We start from the raw sequence: 23,839 nt of genomic DNA on the forward strand, positions 1-23,839 counted from the left end.
CTGCAGCAAAGCTCTGACCTTCGTACTGTCATTTCTCCTTCTGTGCATGCAAACACAGATCCAGGGGTGCTGCGAGGGGTTCAGGGGCAGGCCCTCACCTCCTGTGGGTCATCTTTGAAGGTGCTGTCTGGCTGCCAGCGCTGTGTGGGTGGAACCCCATGAATGCTCTCAAATAATGAGTTGAGGGAGCCATTGTCATATATGTCACTGGCGGGCAAGAGGTAGCTGTCCATGGAGCTGGCTTCCAGTTTACTCGGACCTGGGGGGACGGTATTGGTCTTGCCGGGGGTGGGTAGAACCCCCTCCAAGCCTAGCAGATTGTTTTTCTTGAGCTGGTCTGTGTAGTCTGGACTTCCAGACACGTTCTCTGTCAAAAATTTCATGAGGTGTGTGGGGCTCTCGAGGGGGGCAAGATCCGGCTCATAGTCCATGCTGTGGTAGAACCTGGGGGAGAGAGACCGTAAAAGTGAGCATGTGCCATCTCTCTATGCTGGGCTGATGGTGATTTTGTGTAAGGTTTAGGCCCTCCTGGCATGTGAGAAGCTAGACTCTAAGCAGGACTCTGCAGCAGGCCAGTTGGCCACACTGACAAGAGAGGGAGAGGGTAAGAAATGGTAATTCCCCCAGGCCCTGGGCTGAGGGGACAGTCTGCTTTAGCTGTTACAGAGCTAGTTAACTTAGAACACTGGAAGTTTAACCATTTGTTTCTGAGCCAAATGTCCCTGTGCCAAAATGTCCCCACTTGAAAACAGCTGGACTGAGATATTCAGTGGGGTGTATCTGGGAGGTGGCTGGGTGCATGGGGGACGGTGGATGTGTGCTCAGAAAAAGGTCAGCAAATGAATATATTCCAAACTGCTCAGGGGGCAGGTTGAGTACTGCACAAAAGCTCTGACTTTATATACAACTGTAGAGTGTGACTATTTTGCAAGAATCAGGCATTGCCCTTGTGACTAGAAGTCACTGAACTGTAGCGTTCATTTCAGGGAGGCCCAAGCACCCCAAACTCTGCAGTACAGGGGAGGACCCAGGCCAGCTTCCGGCTCACACTGGGTCCATAGAGAGCTGCAATAGCACCCTAGACATTTGGATCTCTCTGGAAGCAACTAGCGGGCCTTACCTATGCAGTGACTTCTGTGAGGTCCTATTTTCTAGGAGAGGAAGTGCAGAAAGAGGGGCAGGATTCTGCCCTCCCAATCCCCCAGTCCTCACCAGACATTATCACTTAAGGTATGGATGATAGGCAGGGGCCAGAAGGCTGCAGTAGAATGCTAGGTGTCAGGTGACCCCCTTGAAGGAGGGTCTGGAAACTGGACAGAAAAGCCACCCCTAAGGCTTTCCTGCTCCTGTGGCTTTGAAGTGTGTTTGCAGTAAATGCCAACCCACATGGCATGAGCAACTGGGATCGGAAGTGTGTGTGTGTGTGTGTGTGTGTGTGTGTATGTGTGAGTGTGTATGTGTTTATATGTGTTCAAGCACAGCTTTATTATAACTTAGCAAAACTCTTCTTTTGATATCATTAGGGTTGTTCTTTTCCTTTGTTGTTGTTGTTTTGGAGATGGGATCTCTTGTAGCCCAGGCTAGCCTCAAAATCACTATGGAGCCGAGGATGACCTTGAATTCCTGATTCTCCTGCCTCCACCTCTCAAATGCTGGGATGACAGGCATGAAGGCTGGACTAGCAGATCTGGGGTTGGTGTGGTGCCCGGGATCAAACCCAGGACCTCATGCTTGGTAGACAAGCACTCTACCAACTGAGCTGTGCCTCCAGCTGGGGATCGGCTGGCTGTTCTGAAACCTCCCCATTGCACCTATTGCGCCAGCATAAAGATAGGGAGAACCCAGGCTGGGTTGTATATACTGTTTGCTTCTGATCTTAAAGGAAGTTAAAATATAGAAGTGCTCAGAAGTACTGTGGGTTCCAGCACCACACCCCTTCTGCTTAACAGGCAGGTCCGCCAGCATTCAGGGGTCCCCAACAGAGCAGAGAAGGTAAGGGTCTAAAGAGACAGAGATGGCCTTGAGTAGCTTACTTCTTTCCTTGGTCATTCCGGCCACCAGTGCTGGAGGACAGTATCCGCTTCTCCTTGGGACCCTGCGAGAAGAGGGGAAGACTGATGGGTGGCTCTTGGCTGGGGCCAGACTATTGGGACCCTGCTATCCTCTAGGGCCTGAGGCCAGGCCCTGGAACGCTTGGGAGAAAAGTGAGTGTTTCAAGCTGGCAGGTCCTCTGGCTACCACAGAGGCGGAGCCCCCCAGGTACAGGGTGGACAGCACCTCACTGTGCTTTCTAGTTGAGAGCCTGCTAGTGGGCGTCAGACTAACCTGGCTGACGTGCTTCACCACCTAAAAGTGCTGTGTGGCTCTGGCTAAACGAGTGCACCTCTCTGAGACCCAATTCCTTCAAACGTTAAATAGGGGATTAGAACTCCTGCTTCAAGGAAAGCCTAAAGCTATAGATTCAAAACAAAACAAAACAAAACAAAACAAAACAAAACCAGCAGCTTTTTCAAAAAGAACACTTCTAACAAGTGAGACCTTGTATAAAATGCTTCTAATTTAATGTTTCTCATTACCCTGAACGGCTATTACTGTCACTAGTATGACCTAGGTAGGGATAGCAAGGGTCAGAAACTCTGCTTCAAGGAGTGTAGACTTCACATTTTATTTCTACATAGACTCTAAGTCCATTTCTTGACTCCCTTCCTAGATCTACCGCATATTGGCTGTGTGTCCTTGGACAAGGCACTGACCACCTCTGGCCCGAATACCAGCCTCAGAGAGAACTGTTGGTACACTGAGCAGGGTTGAGGGGCAGAGGCACAGCCCTGAAAATGACCTCTTGCGGGGATTTTATTTTACAGTCTAGCCTCTCCTGGTGAACTCCAGGCTGGGATCTGAAGATAGATGGAGAATTCTGGCTTCCATCGTGACCCTGAGCTGGAGTAGCTGATTAAATTCCATTCTGTTGGCCTGAGCTAGATAGGATCCAGACACTAACAGCCTGCAGGTAGACAACAGGCGGGGGGTGGGGTGGTGCCAAGCTACGCTGGGATGAGGACCAGAGACAGCCTGGGGCCTTCTCTGTCAGGAGCTGTACACCTCAGTCTCTCTGGACCTCGAAAATCATGCGGAGAATTCACCTCCCTTCCCACATTAGGGTGGACAAACACCCCTACCTCTGACCCCTACATAAGGTTTGAATGTTCACATTCAGGGTCCGTTGTCTCAACAAATCCAGGCAGATTTATTGGTGCGACACCCCCACCCCCACCCCCCACCCGTCCCGTGCTGGACAGCATTGCTCGCTGTGGCAATTCAGATACTCAAACAGGTAGGCCTCATGGATGCTCTGTGACGAAGCAAGCTGCAATCTATTAGCAATGTCTGGCATAGGCACAGGCACTGCAAGGGGTGGTGGGGGTATGTTGTGAGTTCCTATCTGTGACTGATAAACTGATTCAGAAGTGAAAGGGCCCTATGCCCATCCATGCCTGAGAACTAACAGTCCCCAGAGTCAAAGCCAAGACCTGCAAATAGGGACAAGAAAAGGTAGCCTGGAGGCAGAGGCTGGAAGGAGAGGAAGACATTAGGGAAAAGAAAAGGCTGTTAGAGTTGGTGGGATTAGGACAGCGGATGGGGATAGCGGGAAGCTAGGATGGCCTAAGGGACAGGGTAGAGCAGATGGCTGCTGGGGACAGCTGAGATACAGGGTGCTTGGCCAAGCCAGGAATCCATTCAAGCAATGTGTGCTGTACACCAGGTGGCGGGTTGTATGGGCTGCTGGGACTTCAGCCATGGTCAAGATGTGTAGCCACTCTCCAGGAGCCATCTTGTAGGGAGTCGGAAATGTGTAGGCACACGGTGTTTGGGAGGAGAGGGGTGGAAGGATCTGGTGATACAGAACTGAGACCCAGGAGACTCGATGGACTTCCTGTGTCATGAGAAAATGAGGGTACATTTGGGCTGAGGGTAGGGTTTAGTCAGGAAAAGAGGAATGGCCCGTGCAAAGGCCCTGCGTAGAGGGGCTGCTGAGCCCCGAGGCCTGGCAATGCAGACACTTAGCAGCCATGTACCCGGCCCGAGGGGGCAAGCCTACCATATAGTAGTCGTAGAGGAAGCTCAGAGCAGCCACACTCTCCTCGTCCCCGTTGACTCTCATCATGGCTTTGGTGGCAGCCGTCAAAGGGTTCTCCAGGTATGTCTTCCAGGCCTCGTCCTCATTACTGTAGGGAAACTTCTGGAAGCTCACAGGGTCATTCTTCAGCAACCGCACAGACCTGAAACTGCAGGCAGATAAGGAGGGTCACTTGGAGACAGGGAACTGGTAGAGTGCTGGCCATTACAAGTATAAAGAGTTGACTTTAGTCCCTAGGTAAGAGTACCCCTGGCTAGTGGCATGGTCTTCTGATCCCAGTGCTGAGGTAGCAGAGAAAGGGAAGTCCCTGAGACTCCCTAGTGGGTGTGGTCTAGCCTACATGGTGAGTTCCAGGTAAGTACCTCAAAAAATACAAGAGGGAGAACATCGGAGGAACAACAGGTAAGGTTGTCATCTGGTCTGTACATACATGTATACATATGCACCCATATCCACATGCACCTGCACATACACACATACACATCTACACACACACACACACACACACACATGAATAAGAAGTGTCTCTTTTAGGCTCAGAGGAAGGTCCCCAAGACACAGCTCCTGCCATCGATAGGAGTTCAGAGTTGCCAGCCTGAGGAATGGAGACTTCTTCCTCTGCCTCTTGAGGCAAAAGAAGGAATCCGATACAGATCAATGCCAGATGCTGCCACGCAGGAGCTGCAGACCTGGGTCTGATCCCATCATCACCCAAACGAGGACCATAGGGTTGGTCAACCTCAGAAGGGCTCTGAGACAACTCCACAGACTACTGCGGTGGCACCTACTGTCCAAGGGGAACCATGGCAACAGTTTCCAGAAAAATGAAACAGCAGAGCCTGACTTCAGGGGTTTTCCAGAGACCACGTAAAGGCCCAGGGGCCTGCACGTTATCAAGTCAAGGAAAAATGCAACACAGGACAGGATATTAGAGCCAGAGAGCCAGTGGGCAGAGACTGGCCCTAGGAAGTGGTGTTTTAGACTGACATGTATTGTAGGTCCCTGAGTGGTCAGGCAGAGGCAGCGAATATAAATACAAGGCATTGTCCCCTTGCATGGCATGGTCTCAAGCAAGGGATAGAGGCATACAGAGGATAATGATGATTGCAAAATTAGCCTAGCAGGGGATGGTGGGAGGTGCAAACCTACATCTCAGTACTCAGGAGGCTGAGGCAGGAGGACTGCAATTTCAGGACAGCCTGTGCTACCGAGAGAGACCCTGTTTCCAAAAACAAAAGATAATGTCATAATGTCTTTGCTCTGCCCTGGACATGTTTTGGGCACTGAGCTAAGCACACCTAAGCATGGTCCTTACAGTGTCCCCTCAGGACACAGCTGAGAAACCAAAAGCTCAGAGGCGGCAGAAGAGCCTCCCGGGGTCCCCGTACTAAGTGGCCTCATACTCCCACACTTGAACCAGAGAGAAAGACGGGGCACACCCCCAAAGTCTTTTTTTTTTTTTTTTTTTTTTTTTTTGAGAAAGAGTCTCACATAGCCCAGGCTGGCCTCAAACTTATATATCTAGAGATGACCTTCAATGTCTGATCTTCTTGCCTGCACCTCCCAAGTGTTGGGATTATAGCTGTGTCACTGAGGATAGAACCCAGGGCTTCACCTTGCTAGGCAAGCCATCATGTCACTAACTGAGCTACCTCCTCAGCTCAAGACTTTCTGATTCCTTCTTTTGGAGTAGCTGAGAAGTGAACATACTACAACACCCTTGTTGCTGCTGTTGCTACTGCCACCAGCCGGGGGACCACATTTACAGAATGCCTGGACATGAGGAAGAGGTGTCGAATGAGAAAATGGCTGCCCAGCTCAAAGACAGAGTGGGGAGTTCCCTGGTCTGCTGGCATCCCAGAGCTTCCCTGTCTATAAGGGTCCCACGGGTCTGACTGATGCACCATGCTATGGTCACAGGAACTGCACCAGATGCCGTGAACCACAGCATCTGGACTGTCCCCACTCAGTTCTGCCCCTTACGAGCCACTATCTGGGGATGACCTTGTCTCCCCTGTATAGCTGTAGAGACTGGAGATTTGGAGCAGAAAAGAAAATGCCTATGACCAACCAGCCCGTCAGCTACTCAGTCAAGATTATTACTATTTCAAGAGGGCTTCGTGTAACCCAGGTTGGCCTTAAATTTACTAGGTAGCTGGAAACGACCTTCAGTTTCTAATCCTCCTAAGTGCTGGGATTGCAGGCATGCACCGCCACACCTGGCTTCTGTGGCACTGGGGACCGAACCCAGGGCCTTGTGCATGGAAGGCTAACACCCTACTAACTGAGCCACACGCCCAGCCCACAACCAGGATTTCACCTCAGGCTTATCCAGCTCCCAAGCCATGTGCTTTCCACTAGCCACACTGTTCTGTCCCGACTCCAGTCTTTTCTAGAGTGGGAGGCTACCCTGGTGAGGAAGTTGCAGGCACTGGGCCAGACAGGTAGGTAGGTGGGTGGGGACCTCTGGAAGCTACTTGTAGGAAGTGTGCCCCTTGCTGCCTGAGGCTGGGTACAGGCTTCCACTCAGAGAGGAACTGGCAGCCAAGCTGTGTCCAGGCAGTAGGGACTAAGGGTACAGTTCTTCAGTTTCATCTGGGGACAGTGTCTGCTGCCCCACTGTCTGCCTTCTCACTGGGCTATGAGAGGGAGGCAGAAGGAACTGTCACACAGGAAAGAGAAATGACAGAAACCTTCCTGCTGTAAGGAGCAAGAAGAGTGAACCACACCCCAGTTTCTGTTGCTATAAATCAAGAGGTCTCAAGACAGAGGGGTGTGAAGAGGCCCCTCCTTACTGCCCCTGAGCCTGGGGTTAGAGGAACTAAGTGAACAGCCCCTCCCCTGCCAGGCTCCAGGCTAGGCAACTCCCTAACTAAGGCGGCATGGGAAAAGCAAGGGGTGTCTAAGGGACCCCACCTTCCCTGCTCCCCTTGCCGGTTAGCAAGTCCTACCAGCAATGCTTCTATCTCTGAATAAGGATCACAAAAGGAAGATTATGTAGCCTGGGTATCTTGATTCACACTGGAGAAAATGCTTAGAACCCAGGCTGGCTGGCACGTAACAGATGCGCTTAATGCATACACACCCTGTCGGCACCTAACAAACGCCTAATGTATGCATACCATACCAATGCCCGAGACTGGCTTGGAGCTAGATGCTGAGAGTCAGCTGTGCTACCAGTCTGGTCACACACGTCTGGACTTCTGCCTTGGATCTACTGACTAAGAAATGGCCAGTCTCAATTTGGTTGGACTGTACATATTTCCATCCCTTTTAGAAAATAGAATTTAAAAAACAATAGGGTCATACCCCAAAACAAAAGAACAGAGTTTCCATATGGGGGCTTTTGGGGGCTACACGCGTCTCTAATGCTTCCTTCTGGGTACCCAAGTCTGATTCCCAGATAAACAATCCCCTGGGGCATCTTAAGCATCTACCACAGGCAGATACTGTGCCAACAGTTTCTGGGTGGCACCTCACCTGTCTCCCACCGCAGTCCTGAGACACAGATGTGTCCCTTTTTACAAGAAGGGGAAACTGAGACTCAAACAATCGTCATCTACTAAGGGCCACTAGACCAGGAAGTGCCGGTGGCTCCACTTGAACTCAGACCTCGGGGCCTCTGAATCCCAGGATCACCTTTCTAAGTGCCTTTCTGAGTCTGGAAATTTCCCTCCTCTGGAATACACTGAACCTGTTCTCCACAAGGGAGGAATTTCCCACCCATACAGGCTGGGGGCATGGGCAGCTGAGGCAGTGACAGGAGGAGTTTCTGGACGGGAGCTGAGAGCCGGGGAGTGCCTGCCCTCGTGCCCAGGGGTCTCCGTTCTCATGCCCGCTTTTGCCACCGTTTCTCTTCATGCTTTAAGGCTAACCATTTAGCTTCTTGGAAGCCTTGACTGTTCATAAAGGTCGGCAGAGTTCCGGGTCAAATCCTGAAATCAGGATCTGGGATCTGTGTTCTTTGAAAGACTCAGGCAGAGCTCCGTGGGGGAGGCAGAGTGAGCAGCCCAGAAGCTACTACAGGCTCAATGGAAAGGCATTCCAAGGAGGAATTCGGCCTCTTCATGAATGAATGACAACTTAGAACAGAAAGGGGTGATGTCTATCCTCTTAGGTCACCTTCCCTGGGTTCTGCCCAGGTTCCCAGTTGGTGTCCCTGTCTAAGACAGAACCCCTGAGCCGTCAGACGTGGGAGGAGAGCGGAGAGCTAGTTAGAAAAGGACTGGGCCTCGGGCCACAAGTGTGATGACCTCAGATCCCAGTCAGGACACAGCACGGAGAGCCCAGTGCACCATGGGAAGAAGGCACACAAGCTCAAGGGTTGGGGAGCTGTGCGTTCTTGAGGTGGTTCCCCCCCTGTTAAATGGATCGACTGAATGTTTCTCACGTGCCAATCAAGGCTCTTCTAGGCCCTGGGAAATCGGCCAAGTTCAAGGGAGATAAGGCTCGGCTCCCATGGAACTTTCTGTCTAATTGGAGCAGACAGACCATAAACATGCCGGGGAGTTAATTTTAGTTCCTGATAAGTGCTGGGAAGAATATTAATGAGAGCACAGTACTATCACAGAGTCACCAGGGGTGGCAACTTTAAGGCAGAGTTAATCTCTCCTGGGTTGTTAGGGGAATTACATGCATTAACATAAGCAATGTGCTTATGAGCCTGCCAGTAATAACGCCACTGTAAGTAGGCCGCCATCATCACCATCACCACCACCACCATCATCACCATCCTCCTCCTCCCAGCACTCCAGAATGAGAGTAAAGGGGAGACTCTGCCTGAGGTTCCTGACTGATCACACCCCTCCAAGCCTTGGGCTGTGAACAGGCTCTAGTCAAAGGACAAGGGAGACAGTGTAATAACCCCTTGCCTTGACTTTCACAGTCCTTATCTGACAGTCTCCCAACACACATGGTGGTTATTATTCCTACTTTAAAGACCCTGAAATAGACAGTGGAGACAGGAGCTGACCTGAGAATCTGGCCTGGGAATTTCATGATAAGTCACCTTTATACCAAGGGATGGAGCGGAAAAGCCAGGGCCCAGGGAACCCAAGTGGTATTCCATGTCACTGTGACAAATGCTTCTCAAGTGACTGCCGTGGTCTAGCCCCTGTCCTGGGGGACAGTAAGACAGGATTGTCCTTGTCATCAAGGAGGTTGAAGACAGACATGACCCTCACCTCAAACAGACAGCTAATACCAAATAGGTCATGAGAGTGAAGAAGCCAGAGGCCCCGTGAGCGGCCTTATCCCTGGAGAGCTACGGGTAGGTGTTTATTGAGAAAGAGATGGAGGGAGATGGGCGGGAAGGCCTGAGACCTTCCAACTGAGAGCCAAGGTCAAAGGTGTCAGCTTGGGCCTGGCCTACTGTGTGCTGGGTGTGAGGCGGATGCTTTGCACGTATCATCCGGATTCAGGGAAGGCCAGAAGGCTGGCTGAGGAGGAACCTCAAGTCCAGGATTTGACAATCCCTCTCATTTGCATAGTGTGGGATTTTGCTTTTGTTTTTTCCTAGCACCTATCTGTCATCCCTCTGTCATATCTGAAGTCCTGCAACGTGCCTGTAAGGGAGGGAGGGAAGAGATGACTGTCCCCATTTGATAGCATGAAAACCACCCACAGACAAGGCTACCGATTTACCTAAGGCCACCAGTTGGACCGGACACATCAGGCCTGGAACTGGGGTCGCCAGCTCACAGTATCAGGAGCCTTCCCAAAGCTGCCATCCCACTGCCTCCCTGTGTAACAAGGTATCCACCTCACAATGGATCAATGTATCCACCTCAGGGAAGAGACAGCCTGGAAGCAGATCGAGAGAGTGGAGCTAGACCTCTGTCACTGTGGAGCAGGGGTGTGCAAACTTCCCTGGCCCGGGCGGTGGGCGGGAGGGAGCCCAGACAAACGGAGCCTTTCCCTGGCATGGGAGGGGTGCAGTATCAGCTGTCTCATGCCCGGTCTGCCTCATGTCTTGACTCCAGCACAATCGAGCACAGAGGAAGCGGAGAGCTGAGAAGCAAAGCTTCCTCCTCCCAGCTGTGCTCTGACTCACAGAGGCTGCTGTACCCGGGCTGAGCCGCTTCAAATTCCCAGTGAGACTAAGGAGACGCCACCCTGGCTGCTAGGTCAGACTTTCTCATCTCATTTCCTCCAATTAGAATCCTGGCAATTCTGAGCATCGACAGACCTTTGTTTAGACATGATGTCCCCAAAGAAGCAGTGCTGAGACCTAAAACACAGATCCCAGAGCAGGAGTCTGGGAGCATCCTACCCAGCTCTGAGGTCAATAACTGTCCATGTTACAAGCATCTCAGTAATACAGTGTTGCCTTTAGCAGAGCAGGAGGAAGGCCATTGCCAAAGCAGGCAGCCTCAAGCCTCGCCTATGGGCCCGGGATATATTGGGCAAGCAGGGTTCCAGTTCCCTGAAGCCTAAGGAGGAAGAGTTCCAGGGGCCACCTGATCTGGGTGTCGACACCCAGATACACCCAGTCAATGACTTGCCAAGCCCAGCTGTGAGCCACCCAGCTTCATCAGCCGTGATCAATCACACTCGCAGTCACCCACAGGGACAGCCTCCACGGCTGCTCACAGAGGAAACATTTTTCAGCCAGCCCCACGCAAGGTGTTTCTGAGCATGACAGGGGCGCCCCAGGGTTTTTGGGCTTGCCAGTGGACCATCTGGTTTTCTGGCTGCCTATGTTGTGAAATGTGGCCTGCCCCCATGAACCAGGGGGCTCTCTGGAGATGCTCTCAATTGAAGTGCGGGACCTGACTGTGTGGTGGCCCCAGCTGGAAGGAGGCAGCACGCATATCTGGTTGGAGGGTGTGCCCCAGTGCTACACAGAGGGTTCCAGCCTCAGAACTTGCTACTTCCTGGCTGTGTGACTTTCAGCACGTCCCCTTAACACCTCTGTGCCTTTGTGGGAAGATGAAAGTGAGAATCTCTCTGGGAAAGGCTCATTCATTCAGGGATCACTAAGCATCAAGTACCCACTAAATAATCTCTACTCACAGTCTTTCATTTTTACCTCCATCTGTGAAGTGTCACTAGCAACAGGATAGCGTAGGTCATGCACTAGTATGGAAGCACGCACACTATTGTTCCGCTGTTATCACTCTGAATACTGGCTTTGAGCAGCCAGCCCAGCCAAGGGCATGGTTAACAGCCTCACTTTCTCCCTGTCTGTCAAAAGGGGCCATCCCTACCCTGCCTTAGCTTGGCACTAAGTGGCCAGAGCCCAGGCAGCCTCCACCTCTGGATCCAGGTGGGCAAGCTGATGGTGGACAGGCTCCAGATAACACTGCTGGCTGCATCTGACTTAATTACATGTCATTTCCTAATTATACCAGAAACTCACTTTCTGCCCTTTGGAAAACTGCCCCCCTGTGTGGGAATTCTTCTTTTATGCCCTAGTCCCTTGGCTGTTTGTCTGACTTTTTTTTTTCTTTCTCTACCGTTCAATAGGGATGGGAAAAATTTGAGCTCTACCTCTCAATCAGGGAACTGCCTCTCTTCAGTTACACATTGATGTGTTAGCAGACAGTCACATTCTGTGATGGACGGTATGTGCAGAGCACTGGGGACATTCTGTCCTCTGAGTCTATCCTCCAGTGTCCCCAGTTCTTGGTGGCTCCCTGAGAAGACACTAGGGAGTAACTCTTTAGTTGTAAGTATATGTGTGTATATACATGTGCACATGAGCGTGTGTACACACATGTGTATGCACATGCCTGCCGTGCAATATCATGTGTGGTCAGAGGGCCATGGCAGGCATTCTCTTCCGCTATCGGTGCCCAGGAATCGAACTTGGGCTTGTCAGGTGATCCACACCTTAGCCCGTTGAGCTTTTGGTGAAGGCAGATGGAATAGAGCGGGAGGGGAGTTAAGAAAAAGGAAAAGAGGCGAATGAATGACTGACACAGCCAGCCCATGCCTCCTCACCCACGGCCTGCACCCACGGCCTGAGAGGTGGGCATTCTTATCGCTGCTTTATGCAGGCATTCACTGATACGAAGCGCTCAGGGAAAACTCACCAACCTGCCATCTGTGAGCCGTCTGGGCTTTAACACAGGTGTGACCCTGCCGCAGGGCTCTGGGTCAGCTGACTCAGCAATGACACAGCAGGTCAGAGGCCGACCTGGGAGCCTTCTTTTCCCATCCTCTACTTGGTCTCCCGGGCCAGCGGTTTAAAAACTAAGTCAGGATCACCTGGAAGGCCTGTCAAAACAAAGAATGGCAGTCCCGCCCTCAGAGTTTAGTCTGATTCAGTCTAGGGCAGGGCTAAGAATTTGCATATCCAAGTTCCCACGTGAGGACCAGCCAGGGACCTCTTTTATTTACTTACTTTTAGTGGTGGGGCTGGGGTTTGAGCTCAGCGCCTGTACGTGCCAGGTAAATGCTCTAACTGAGCTAACCCCCCCTCCTCACGGCAACTACGTTTGGAGATTGGTGTTATGGATGAGCCAATAATAATTATTTCTTACAAATAATAACTCTCTCTTCCCTTGCCTCATTTCAAAAGTTACACAGGCTTGTAAAACTCAAGTATATAAAATACGAGTCGGGTGTGGCGGTGCACACCTGTAATCCCAACCTTGAAGAAGCTGAGGCAGGAGGATCGTGAGTTGAAAGTCGGTCTGAGTTACCTACGTTCCAGACAGGTTACACAGAGGCAAGGTCTCGTATACATACATACATACATACATACATACATAGCAGGGAACCTACAGGAAAAACGAAAGGCAGGGTCGATCTACATCTTATACCTAATGTCCAGGCTTAGAAACTTTAGTCTGGTTGGATCCAGAGGAGAGCCTGGCTCTTCCATGAAATCTTGGCTACTCAATGTCACTGAATACACACCCATCCCTCTTGGGATTACCAAAAGGGACAAAATAGATATGCTGATTAAGCGCTAGCAAGAGTCTGGGTCTCGGGGATCGGGGCCACTGTCAGTCTTTTTGTGACTGCATGGGGCTAGCACGCTTCCCAGACCTTGCTTACAGGCGCAGCTGCCTCCGTTAACACCCCTCCCCCCGCCCCTCTTGCTCCCGCCCCCGCTCCGCCCCGTTTTACAGCCCGAGCTTAATGAGGGCTTTTAACTTTTCATTCACCAGCCGCGTAACTCCGACTTTTAATAACACACCTCCTGCACGACAAAAATTTGCTCCTGGCAATCATGGTTTCGACCACAAAACCGCAGCGGGGCGGCGCTCCGAGTTAACTCTTTCAGCGCTGCGGGCCTAAGGGGGAGGGGGAGGCGTTGTGAGCCCTCTAGCCTAGGGCCACCCTCAGTGGCCACTCTCCAGTCTCTGTTACCGATGGCAGAGGGTCCGGGCTGTGGGGATGCAGAGGCCAGGGCGCTGAGGCATGGTGCCCCCGGAATGGACCTACTGTGTATGAAAGGTAGTGAAACCTTCCATCCTTCATCAGGTGTCTTAGACAGCCTTGTACACAGTAGGACACTGCGGAGGGTCTGAAGAGGCCAGTGGTCACCAAGAATCTGGCTCTCAAGAGAGCCACAGTCTCCAGTCTAGGTCAGGGCCTGTGCCAGACCGCCCACTTAGCCAGGCCCATGGTGGGCAGTGTGGAGGTTCAGGTTGTTTTTCCTGGGGAGTCCGAAGCTAGCGCTCCAGGAACCCTTGCAGCCAGCCCCCGCCACTGGGTACTGCTAGGCTGTGGGCTGGAAGCAGGGTGGCTGACAGAGGTGCCAGGCGCTGGGTCTGACCACATGAAAGGCCAGGTGCTCACCACCCACCAGCTGCCTGGAGCTGGTTTCTGACTTACATTGGCCAGCCTTTCCAGGGCCACCTCCCTGTGGAGGCCTAGGACCGCGCTGGGGTGGGGTGGGGAGGTGGTCTGCCACCACAGCTCAGTGTTTCCCTGTCAGGTAGGTGGGTTCTTAGTGGACACTTCACTCAGGAGAAAGCCGAGAGTCAGCAAGGGCAGACTCACTCAGTTTGATTTGAAGCAGATGCGGACCTGACTTTTCACTAATGCCCCAGGGCTGACAAGTTGTTTATTCTCTGAGGGCTGGAGATGTCTGCTTGTCCTAGTAGGATATTCCAGCCAAGGTCACAGTAAGAACAAGGCCACAACAGCAGCAGCAGCAGCAGCAGCAGCTTAAAACACACATCCACACACACACACTCACAGGCACTTGTTGGCATCAGGACCTCTCAAACCTATGACTCCACAGGCACTTACAACACACTCGAACACACACAGACACACCCATACACATATACGTGTGTGTGCACACACACTCAAGCATGCCCACAACATGTTCTCTCTCTCTCTCTCTCTCTCTCTCTCTCTCTCTCTCACACACACACACACACACACACACACACACACACACACACTCACAGGCAACCTCAGACTCCCCAGTTCTCAGAGTGGCTGAGCCCCCAGGTCAATCACTGTAATCTCCAATGGTAGCTTCAAAGTTGACCTGCATTACTCAGCAGGCACAGGCTTTCCTGAACGGAGAAGCCTCTTCTGTCAGCCCATCCGACTTCCAACCCAAACCATTCAGGACACTAGCAGAAAACCTGTTCCGTAAGCCAGCTTCTCCATAGCCCCTGAGGAGAAACCTGAAAAGATTCTCTCTGCAGCCTCCGCAGGCAGCTGTAATTGGCATGCGTGAGTGTGCTGGAGACGTGTGTCTCAAGTGTGTGTGTGTGTGTGTGTGTGTGTGTGTGTGTGTGTGTGTAAAGCATAGAAAAATAAAAAGCAAGAAAGCTTCAGAAATGCCCAATTATTAATGTCTCCACAAAGGGAGAAAGGCATTATTAGCATGTTCCCTAACAGGCTTTAAATCAATCACTGTCATAAAACTGAACCCTGTAAGGACTGCCACTTGGTCACAGCACGCACAGTCCAGGAGATGCAGGCTTGGGTCACTCAGATAATAAGTTCAGGGGTTGGGGCTTGAATCTGGGCCCTAACACTGTGTTTCTATTTTTACTTTAATTGGGGTTCAACTGTCAAAACAGTGTCCTGAGAATCTATTAAAAAAGAAACCTGATGCTTGTAACCATAGTGGTTGGACAGTAGATGTGGCTGTTCAAGCCGGACACACCCCAGAGCTAGCCGGTACATGGGTTCCTGTCTGCAGTTAGGACCCATCAATTCTGCCTGCAAGCGTTTGAGTTCTTAACCTGCTGAGGAAAAGCTCCAAAGAGAGAGACAGAGAAGGGGAGGAAACAACAAGAGGGTCACTGCTAAAGAGGGGAGAAAGGGGAAGTCTGTTTCTTTCCTGCTAGCTCCTTGCCCACAACTTAAAGCGACTCACACCCTCGACTTCTGTCTTCTCCAACATCTGTACCTGATACTGAGGCTGAGAGTGAGGTCAGCGTCAGCCAGTCAAGGGATTCTAGATCCCAGATGTGGGCAGGAATGCACCTGCCTCTCGCCAGACAACACAGATGACCTCACCAAAATCTAGTCCTCGGCTTCCCCAGCGTTAGCACTGCCTCTGGATAAAACTGACCACAATTTATTGAACGCAACTTCAGACCCCTTTCTCTTTGGTAAGCATTTTTACAGCTTTCAGCACACCTAAGAACTCTACAAAGTTCTCTTGTTCCAAATTTCCAAATCAGGAAAATGAAGCTCAGATAAGTCCAACGACTTTTTAAGAATGAACAGCGGAGGAGAGACGGAGCCTGGGTTTGAACCTAAGGAAAGCCACTACAGAGCCCATGTATACAGCCATTACACTATAGTAGCCAGATCGCTTGGGACTGTTCCAACTCAACATAAAGGACCTTTAGAGAAACTCAACTCTTTGCATAAGACAGCTCTGAGAACCACCTCCAAGACGTTCCCTTTGGCAAGAGGAGAGAAAGCTTCCCTGGGGCGGGAGTGTCTCTGATTTCCAAGGCACCTCCAGAGTATCAAAAAGCGATGCCAAGATTCACGGTTTCAGGCAGCCCGGGTGTTTGCCTTCCTCGAAACTGCTCAGCACAGAGAGAAAGAAAAACTATTTTCCCAGGGAAACAGTCAGCTCTAGATAGAGAGCTGAACGTGCCTCAACACGCTAAGGCAGGATCGTCAGCCCATTCATTCACCCTTACAAATTGCCGTGTGAATCCGGGCGCCCGGCCTCCCTTGCTCTTCCCTCTGCAGGGAATCCCAGCCAGCCTCGGTGTGCTGGGGAGGCCGGGAGGCCAGACATCCGTGGCTTTACTCACTCAAGTTCATTCGACATCTTCCTTCTCCGAGGTTCCAGCGATCCGTCTCTGGTTGGCTCGCAGGCGCTGCTGACCACTCGTCTCTTAATTCTCCTCTGACACAGACATTCCCTTCCTGCCCGGGGAAGCGTTTGCTCTACGTTGCGCTTTGGATGTTGAGATTTTGCTGACAGCGGTCCCCGGCTGCGGTGGCGCTGATTGGCTGGAAGCACAGGTGCCGACTGCAGCTAGACCACAGCAGGTGCAGATGTTAACTTTTGGCCCACCAGCAGGGGCGGAGCTCCGGGGGGCTGACTGGGTGGAGCCGGCCAATTCCTTCTTAGCTGAGGGGGTGAGGGGGTGGAGACGAGGGAAAAGGGAGGAGACAAACGTTGGGAAGGAACGGGAGAACTAGAGGAAAAATACAGACAGGTACTTGGCTCAAAGGGAAATCTCTGTCCATCTCATCGCTCGGATCCTGGATCCCACAAACATCTCCCCACAGACACCATATCTCTTTATAGTCACCTTCTCTACCCGGAAAATTTCACGGAAGAGAGCAGGTAGCTCTCTGTGAGTCCCCTCTCTTTTCTCCAGAACTTTCCCCTTCGGGTAACAAACACCACAGGTTCTAGTCTTGTTAGCTAAGTGATTTCTTCCTATTCTCCCAGTAACCAGCTAGGAAGGACTTTCTGTCAACTCTCCCTTCCACCCCAACCAACCCCATGCCCTCTACAGGTGATCGAGGAAATGTAGGTTGGAGAGGCAGGGTGCCTTGCCTAAGGGTGAGAGCCAGTGTCAGAGACCCGTTCAGTCATCTGGGAGACTAGCTACTCCTTGAGTTGAAGTTGGTGGCCTCAGTTGACAGGGGACATTTACTAAGTACCGAGTGTGCAAGGTCTCCTCGCTCTGGGTTCTGGGGCAATAGCGGGGAAAGAAAATGCTGGTTTCTATTCAGGAGGAGCCCCCCCTCCCCCAATGTGCATGAGTGTGTGTGTGTGTGTGTGTGTGTGTGTGAGAGAGAGAGAGAGAGAGAGAGAGAGAGAGAGAGAGAGATGGGGTGGGGAATCAGGGAATTAGGGCAGGGCAGCCTTTCATCTTGTGCGATGCCAATCTGAACGGGATGTGGGCAGACCACATGCCTCTGGCCAGCCCAGAAAGGATGGAAAAGTTGAAGGTGGTTGCCTCAGGAGTCTTAGCTGGCCAGTACACTGTAAGTGCTCTGTGCTAGGCACTCAGGAGATGCCTCTTAGGCGAGGGGATGGTGGGGGATGGGCTATGAACAACCTAGGGTGGTCATCCCCAAATGCCCACAAGTACCAGCAGAAACAGAGAGCTTCCATGGGGTTCATAGGAAAAGAGATCTAAGCTGCGAATCTTGGAATCTCATGCTTACTCTTTTACCAATACCCTCAGCCCCGCCCCCATGCCCACTCTCCCCATCCCCCACTCTCCCAACCATCCCCCCCCACTCCACCCCCAGTTCATTGCTCATTCTTCCTGGGTACCTCACCTTGAGCGTTCCTCTGGAGGAAAGGTGACTTTACCCTGAGAAGCCCTATCTGATAACTCAGGAGGGCCTGCTTAGGATGGGCTACCGGGCTTGAAGACTGATCGGAGTCCTTTCCCATTGGAATCTGTTTGAGGGCTACCCCTAAGGAGCCCTGAGGTTAGCTAAGGACCATGGTGATTGCTAACACGGCTAGCTCTCTCTCCAGTAATGCTTGTGAGAACAGACATCCAGCCCTCAGGTTTCACATGGCTTTATTCTGTTCCCTGCAAAGCCCTTCCGGATTTTCTCACATCATCAGGTGTCTATCTCCCTTCCCTCTGGAACGTGAGTTCCGTAGGAGCAAGAGGCCTTGTCTGCCTTGGTTACTCTCCAGCACTGGCTTAGGTGTCTGGCTCCCAGTAGGTGCTGTGAATGTTGCGTAGATCAGGTATCGTGCCAAGCCTTCTTTATGCATCATGTCAATACCCAAAGTGAGTCAGGCACTTTGCTATCATCCCGTGAGATGAGGGGACCGGGATGCAGATCACTCACTATAGCTGAAGGCAGCGGCAATGTGAGCAGTGACTGGCTCTGAGCGATCGCTTACAGCAGTCACGGTGCTGAGAAGAACTGCAGGCCCGCGGCAGCCCAAAGGATGGCACACTTCTCTTTGTAGTCTTCTCCCTGACTAACTCACCTCATGAAAGGCTGGAGAGTTTCTGTCAGCCGTGTTGCAATGGATGTGGTGTGACTCATGCTTGCTGAGCTTGTGGGGGGGTGGGGGGAGACACTGGGATTTCGGGTGGCATGTCTGTGCTCGCTGGGCTTTATAAACGGGTCCTCTCCCTCTCTGGGTCCTGGCTCTGTGCTCACAGCCATTGTTAGAGATCATCAGAGGGTCTCTGTGACTCCTTACACAGGAAGCCTCCAGAAGGTGCCCCGATAGGTACCACGGATGCAAGGAGCAGGTGTGCAGGGTTCCGGGAGTCCTCCCAGCCATGTGACAAGGCCAACACAGACCTTTGCCACCACAGCTCAAAGAGGCCAAGATTTTGAAGTGATATTGCCCAAGTCTGGCTGCCTGCCTTTCCTAGTCCTTGGGGGTATGATGCAGCCCAGGGCCAGGGGAGGCTGGCATCACTGCCCTTGCATGGACATCCCAGCTCTTGGTTGCTCTAAGAAATTATAAGCATAGACCAGCCAATCAGATGAAACACAATTAGATCCACTAACAGTACTAAGTAATGACAGCTTGCTATTCCGTGTAAAATTACCCCTGTTAGGGCATAGTATTGATAGAAGACACAGAGCTGGGTTTGAGTCCCAGCCCGGGCACCTTATCAGCACCATAAGGTTGGGCCAGTGACCAACCTCAGTTTCCTCATCTGTATTTGGGTACAAAACCATGCTCCAACCTCACAAGTTGAATCGCTTTGTGCTGCACATGACCACTTACGATTCACTTCCTGCAGAAGAGTGTGGTACACCCCCCACCCCCTTAGGACCACTATGCTGAATAAGCACCAGCCCCCAGGGTCACTTACCACACAGCAACACTCAATGGGACAGCCTTGCTAACAGCCCTTCCTCTTAAAATCCCAGGTCTCCATGACTACCCAGATCTCAGGAATACCTATTAGCCTATAAGGAGATATTGAAGTGTAGAATGCCCAACAGAGGTGCTCTGTGGCAACTGTAATGGCAAGATTGGACTCTCCTTCCCCGCCAAGTAGTCTGTGTTGAGCTTGCTAATGCAAGCTAAGAGGTTCCACACAGTCCCGCAGCACCATCACCTTTGAACGAGGCCAGGCACGGAGCTGGGTGGTAAAGACTTAGTGGGCCTTGGGTTTGATCCTTGGCAATCGCCCAACCCCCACCCCAGAAAGTGATTAAGCCAAAATGAGTGCCTACAGACTACACCGCCACTGGGTTCCTGTCCTTCCTAGGGCAGAGGTGGAGATAAAGAGACAAGACTGAAGGCCAAGGAGATGATTCAGTCAGTAAAATGCTTGCCGTGCAAACATAGCCGGAGTTTATCCCCATAACCCACATTAAAAAAAAAAAAAAGCCAGGTGTGGTGGTGCATGCTTGTAAACCCCTGGAGTTAGGGGCTAGAGAAGGCAGATCCTTGGCAGATCTCTGTAGCTCACTGTCTCCTCAGCCTAACCTACTCAGTGAGGTCCATGCCCTTGAGGACCCTCTCTCAAAAAATCCAAGATGGACGGAGCCTGAAAGATGACATTTGAGAACATACCTAGGCCCAGAGAGACGTGCACACATGTGCTCATATAAAGGGAAGACTCTCGTCAGCTGACATCCTCACTCTAAGCAGTGAGCGGAGATATCAGACCTGCACGTCATTTAGCAATGGCAGTTATTGTCACTTAGTCACTCCGTGGCTCTTGCTTAGAATCTTCACCTAACAGTGGGGTCTGGGGTTCCTTTCCCAGATGGGCCTGGTTCCTGCAAGACCATGTCTGCCTTCCCGGAGCTGTGACTTCTGGAACCTTGGATAAGACCTTTCACCAACTGTGAAACTCTGTTTCCCCTCATTTAATCAAGGATGGTTAAACCGAGATGTTGACCACTCCCAGCTAAAAGTGAACTCAGAAAAACCTGTTAATTCCAACAACACCACCGACAACAGGATCGGGGCACAGCCACGCCCTCTGCAGTCAAGGGAAGTGGCCAAGGTCTGGTTCCAGCAGAGGTTCCCTCATTATCTGGTGATAGGAAGATAAACAGTGGCCTCTGTAGGGTCAGGCAGTGGTCTCATGCTTGATGTCACTCAAGCACGTGACACTCAAGCCCTTTGAACTGATCTCTATGATCTAGATGATCTAACAGAGGCCGAGAGAGGTGATGTCACATCTAAGACTCTCCCCATGGTGTCGGGACGGAACCAGACTTTGGTCTGCCTGCCTCCAGAGCCTCGGAAACAGTCCTTTGAATCTGTCTGGTCTATACTGGATTCACAGGTAAGGGGGTCGGGGTGGGGCAGAATGGAAGTTAGCAAATTGGTTGACATTTTGTGTAAAGGAGTTGATGGAGCTGTAAGCTTCCAGAGGGGTGGGAATAGCACCAAGAAAAACCTTACCCAGCGCTTGCCCCAGGTTTCAGCACAACAGATGGTCAATGAATTCAGCAAATGGAAATACGTGTATAATTTACCAAACGTTTAAACATCCTGGACAATCCGGCCATTGCGCCCCTCCCCTCCCCCGCAAGAGAAGACCTCTGAAGGTAGAACCTTTATTCGCAAATCTCAGAGTCTTCACCCTGGGCCTGTGATTTCACATCTGTAAATTTCCCTCTAATATCTCATCCCCAAGTTAGATGAGCCCTTAATGAAAGATTAATGGCAAAAACATTGGTACCTAAGGAAGGCATTGTAGGTGGGTGGGCGCGCCACTTAGCAAGGGGGTCCAAGCAACTAGCTTCCAGTTCCAATGTCAGTGCACAGTGAAGTTCCCAGCATCCATGCCCAGCCATCCTTACAGCACCCCAGTCTACGCATCCAGCTCTTTCCCAGGGGTCAGGGTGAGAATTTGTTATTGGTCCCATTTGGTATGTAGGCTGAAATTCAGAAAGAACCCCTGGCTAAGTGAAGAACCTGGGCTCTTAGATGAAGCATCGCCCCACATACCAGCATAGACCCATGGGGGTCCTGGAGGTCTAGTGTGAGCCCCCCCCTCCAGTTGGCTGTGGTTTTTCTCTATCATCACTAGACCTAAACAGAGGCTTAGAGGATGAGCCCCTCCCCCCACCTTTGTTTGACCTAGGTGTTTCTGGAGGGTCAGGACATGGGAGTGGCCAGCCTCCAGCCCCTTTTACAACAGATCCTGAACAGTATCGCCAGCGACTCTGCCTACATTCCTGCCTAGCGGTTGGTTCCTGGACTGGGTAGGGTCCAAAGTTGCCCTGAAGAGTGTCCCCTTGAAAGTGAGTGGCCTCAAAAATAAGCAGCTGTTTTCCTGATCATCCTTGATAAGGACTCCGAAGGAGGCATACCGCCAGGATTGGCATGAGTAAGAGGTCCCACGCGGGCCTTGTCAGCCTGTCCTTTGGCTAAGCAATTTTATTCCCGGGAATTTGGTATGAGGCAATCACCTCTGGGTGCAGAGGACCCTAAGGGATGCCTATCAGAGTTCCAGTTCTGGTCCTGGCAAATCGGCCTGTTCCAGTGCTCTTTAGCGAGGCTCGGGGAAGAAGAAGAAGGCAACAGTTGTGCAGCCAGGCTCTGGCTGCAATCCAGAAGGGTGCTGTGAACACATCCCTGAACCTTGGATGCCAGTCGCTGGGCCTGCAGTACAGTTGTCAGAGCCTGTAAGTCCTCATTCAACCCTCCCAACTATGAATGAAGCCCCAGAGGGGCACACCTCACCCCGTGAGACCTGAGCGGAGCTGTCTTGGCCTTGGCCTTGGCTTACAGGATGGTTCTTAAGTCTGTCTGTTCCCATCCACACAACCCACTCAGAAAGAGAAGGAAGGCATTGGGGACCCCGGAGGTAAAAGGAACAGGTGCAGTTTATAGTTGATTATTTTTATTCATCTGTCAACATGACTTCTTTTGTTAGGAAGAAAAAGGAAATTTTATAGTTATTAAAGAGGAGCCAATCAGACAGGCTTGTGCCAAGCTGAGCAGGGAACAGGAGAAGTGCTAAGGTATTCGGTGGGGGGGTCTTTGCCTTGTGGGCAGGAACTGGCTAGAAAAGGTGGAAGCCAGAGGGAGGGGCCCACAGGGGCCAGGATCCCGGAAGGAGCAGGCTTGTTTGAAAAGACATTTTAGCCCCATGGGTCCCTGGGAAGGGGGGAGGGGGAGAGCCCTGAATCTCACTCTTCCTGGGGACTTGTATTGGGCCCTGGCTATCTCTGGGTCCATCACTAGTCTGTGCCCGTGAAAGATACTGCCCACTCCCAACTAAAAGTGAACTCAGGAAAACCAGTTAATTCCAACACCATCACTGCAAACAGCCTTGCGGCACACCCAAACCCTCTGCAGTGAAAGGAAGTGGCCAAGGTCTGGTCCCAGCAGGAGTTCCGGAGTCCCAGGCTGTGTCCTCTGCCACACGCTGGGGGGTGGGGGCGGGTAAATAATGTCCCTCCAGGAAACGTTTTTTTACTTTTATGAACTTCTACAAAATCAATTTTGTTATCAAATTTCACAGAATTCCATGAATGTTGGGAACCCATAGAGTTCTCAGTTCTGACCCTAGTGGGTCCAGAAGTCTCTATTATAGACCACTGGGCCCCAAAACACACATACACACACACACACACAAACACACACACACACACAGACTTGAGAGCTTGGGTGCTGAGTTCAAATCCTAGATCTACCACATATTACTATGTGACCTTGGGCAAACCTTGTGGCCACTCCAAACCTTAGTTTCAGTCTGTAGAGTAGGCATGACTCCGATCCCGTAAGGCTTTGGTTGATGAGGCAACACATGCAAAGTCCTTAGCTTCATCCAGGTGAGTGTTGACTGTTATCGTCCTTATCACCAGGGGTGGGTACCACCTTACCACCCCGCACACAGGGAGTGCTTGTCTCTTTTGCATCTGTCACCTGAGGTGCTCTACCTAGGGCAGATATGCCTGATGATGGGGCTTAGTCACCACATTCCCCTGCCTCTGAGGGTGTGAGTATGTCTGGTGTCCTGTGCCCAAGGTTCCTGAGGCGTCAGGATGGAGCCTTAGCAGCAAGCAGACAGATCGGTGTGGGGATGAGTCTCCAGCCCCAGCCCCCTCCCACTGTGCAATGGACGCCACCATTTGTAGTTTCCCAGGTCACCTGCACTCTTCAATGCTAAAGGACTCAGAATGCATGCACCTCTGGGAAGACAAGAGTCCTGATATGCAGGTGACAGTGACCTGACTCTCTAGCCCGTGGCTTTGGCGGTTCCTCTGAATGGACTGGTGAGCCATGATAGGGTCACAGTATTTCATCTGGCTGTTCTTCATCTAGTAAGAGCACAGACTCAATCCAAACTGGATGAGACCAGTTTCAGTCTCCCCCCCCATCCC

General features: G+C 51.6%; 1 protein-coding gene and 1 long non-coding RNA gene across 3 annotated transcripts in view; one reads left to right on the forward strand and one right to left on the reverse strand.

Annotated features, from left to right (window-relative positions):
* The window catches only part of Grhl3 (grainyhead like transcription factor 3), a 31,746-nt gene extending 15,183 nt beyond the window's left edge, over positions 1-16,563 (reverse strand). The window contains exons 1-4 of one of the 2 annotated variants that reach the window (XM_006538760.3): positions 16,339-16,556; positions 4,100-4,286; positions 2,034-2,095; positions 99-444 (exon numbers count right to left, since the gene is read on the reverse strand). In XM_006538760.3, the coding sequence (XP_006538823.1) occupies positions 99-444; positions 2,034-2,095; positions 4,100-4,286; positions 16,339-16,355 (612 nt within the window). In that variant the 5' untranslated portion in view covers positions 16,356-16,556. Of the gene's footprint in view, positions 1-98; positions 445-2,033; positions 2,096-4,099; positions 4,287-16,338 lie in introns of both variants that reach the window. The other variant, NM_001013756.2, reaches the window with a different exon arrangement.
* On the forward strand, positions 16,511-23,105 carry Gm30888. The gene is made up of 3 exons (XR_390832.2): positions 16,511-16,579; positions 20,260-20,787; positions 21,592-23,105. It is a non-coding gene; the product is annotated as a predicted gene, 30888 (long non-coding RNA).
* The last annotated feature ends 734 nt before the right edge of the window (positions 23,106-23,839 follow it).

The sequence above is a fragment of the Mus musculus genome, chromosome 4 (assembly GCF_000001635.26).
Source record: "Mus musculus strain C57BL/6J chromosome 4, GRCm38.p6 C57BL/6J".
In the NCBI taxonomy this organism is placed as follows: Eukaryota; Metazoa; Chordata; class Mammalia; order Rodentia; family Muridae; genus Mus; species Mus musculus.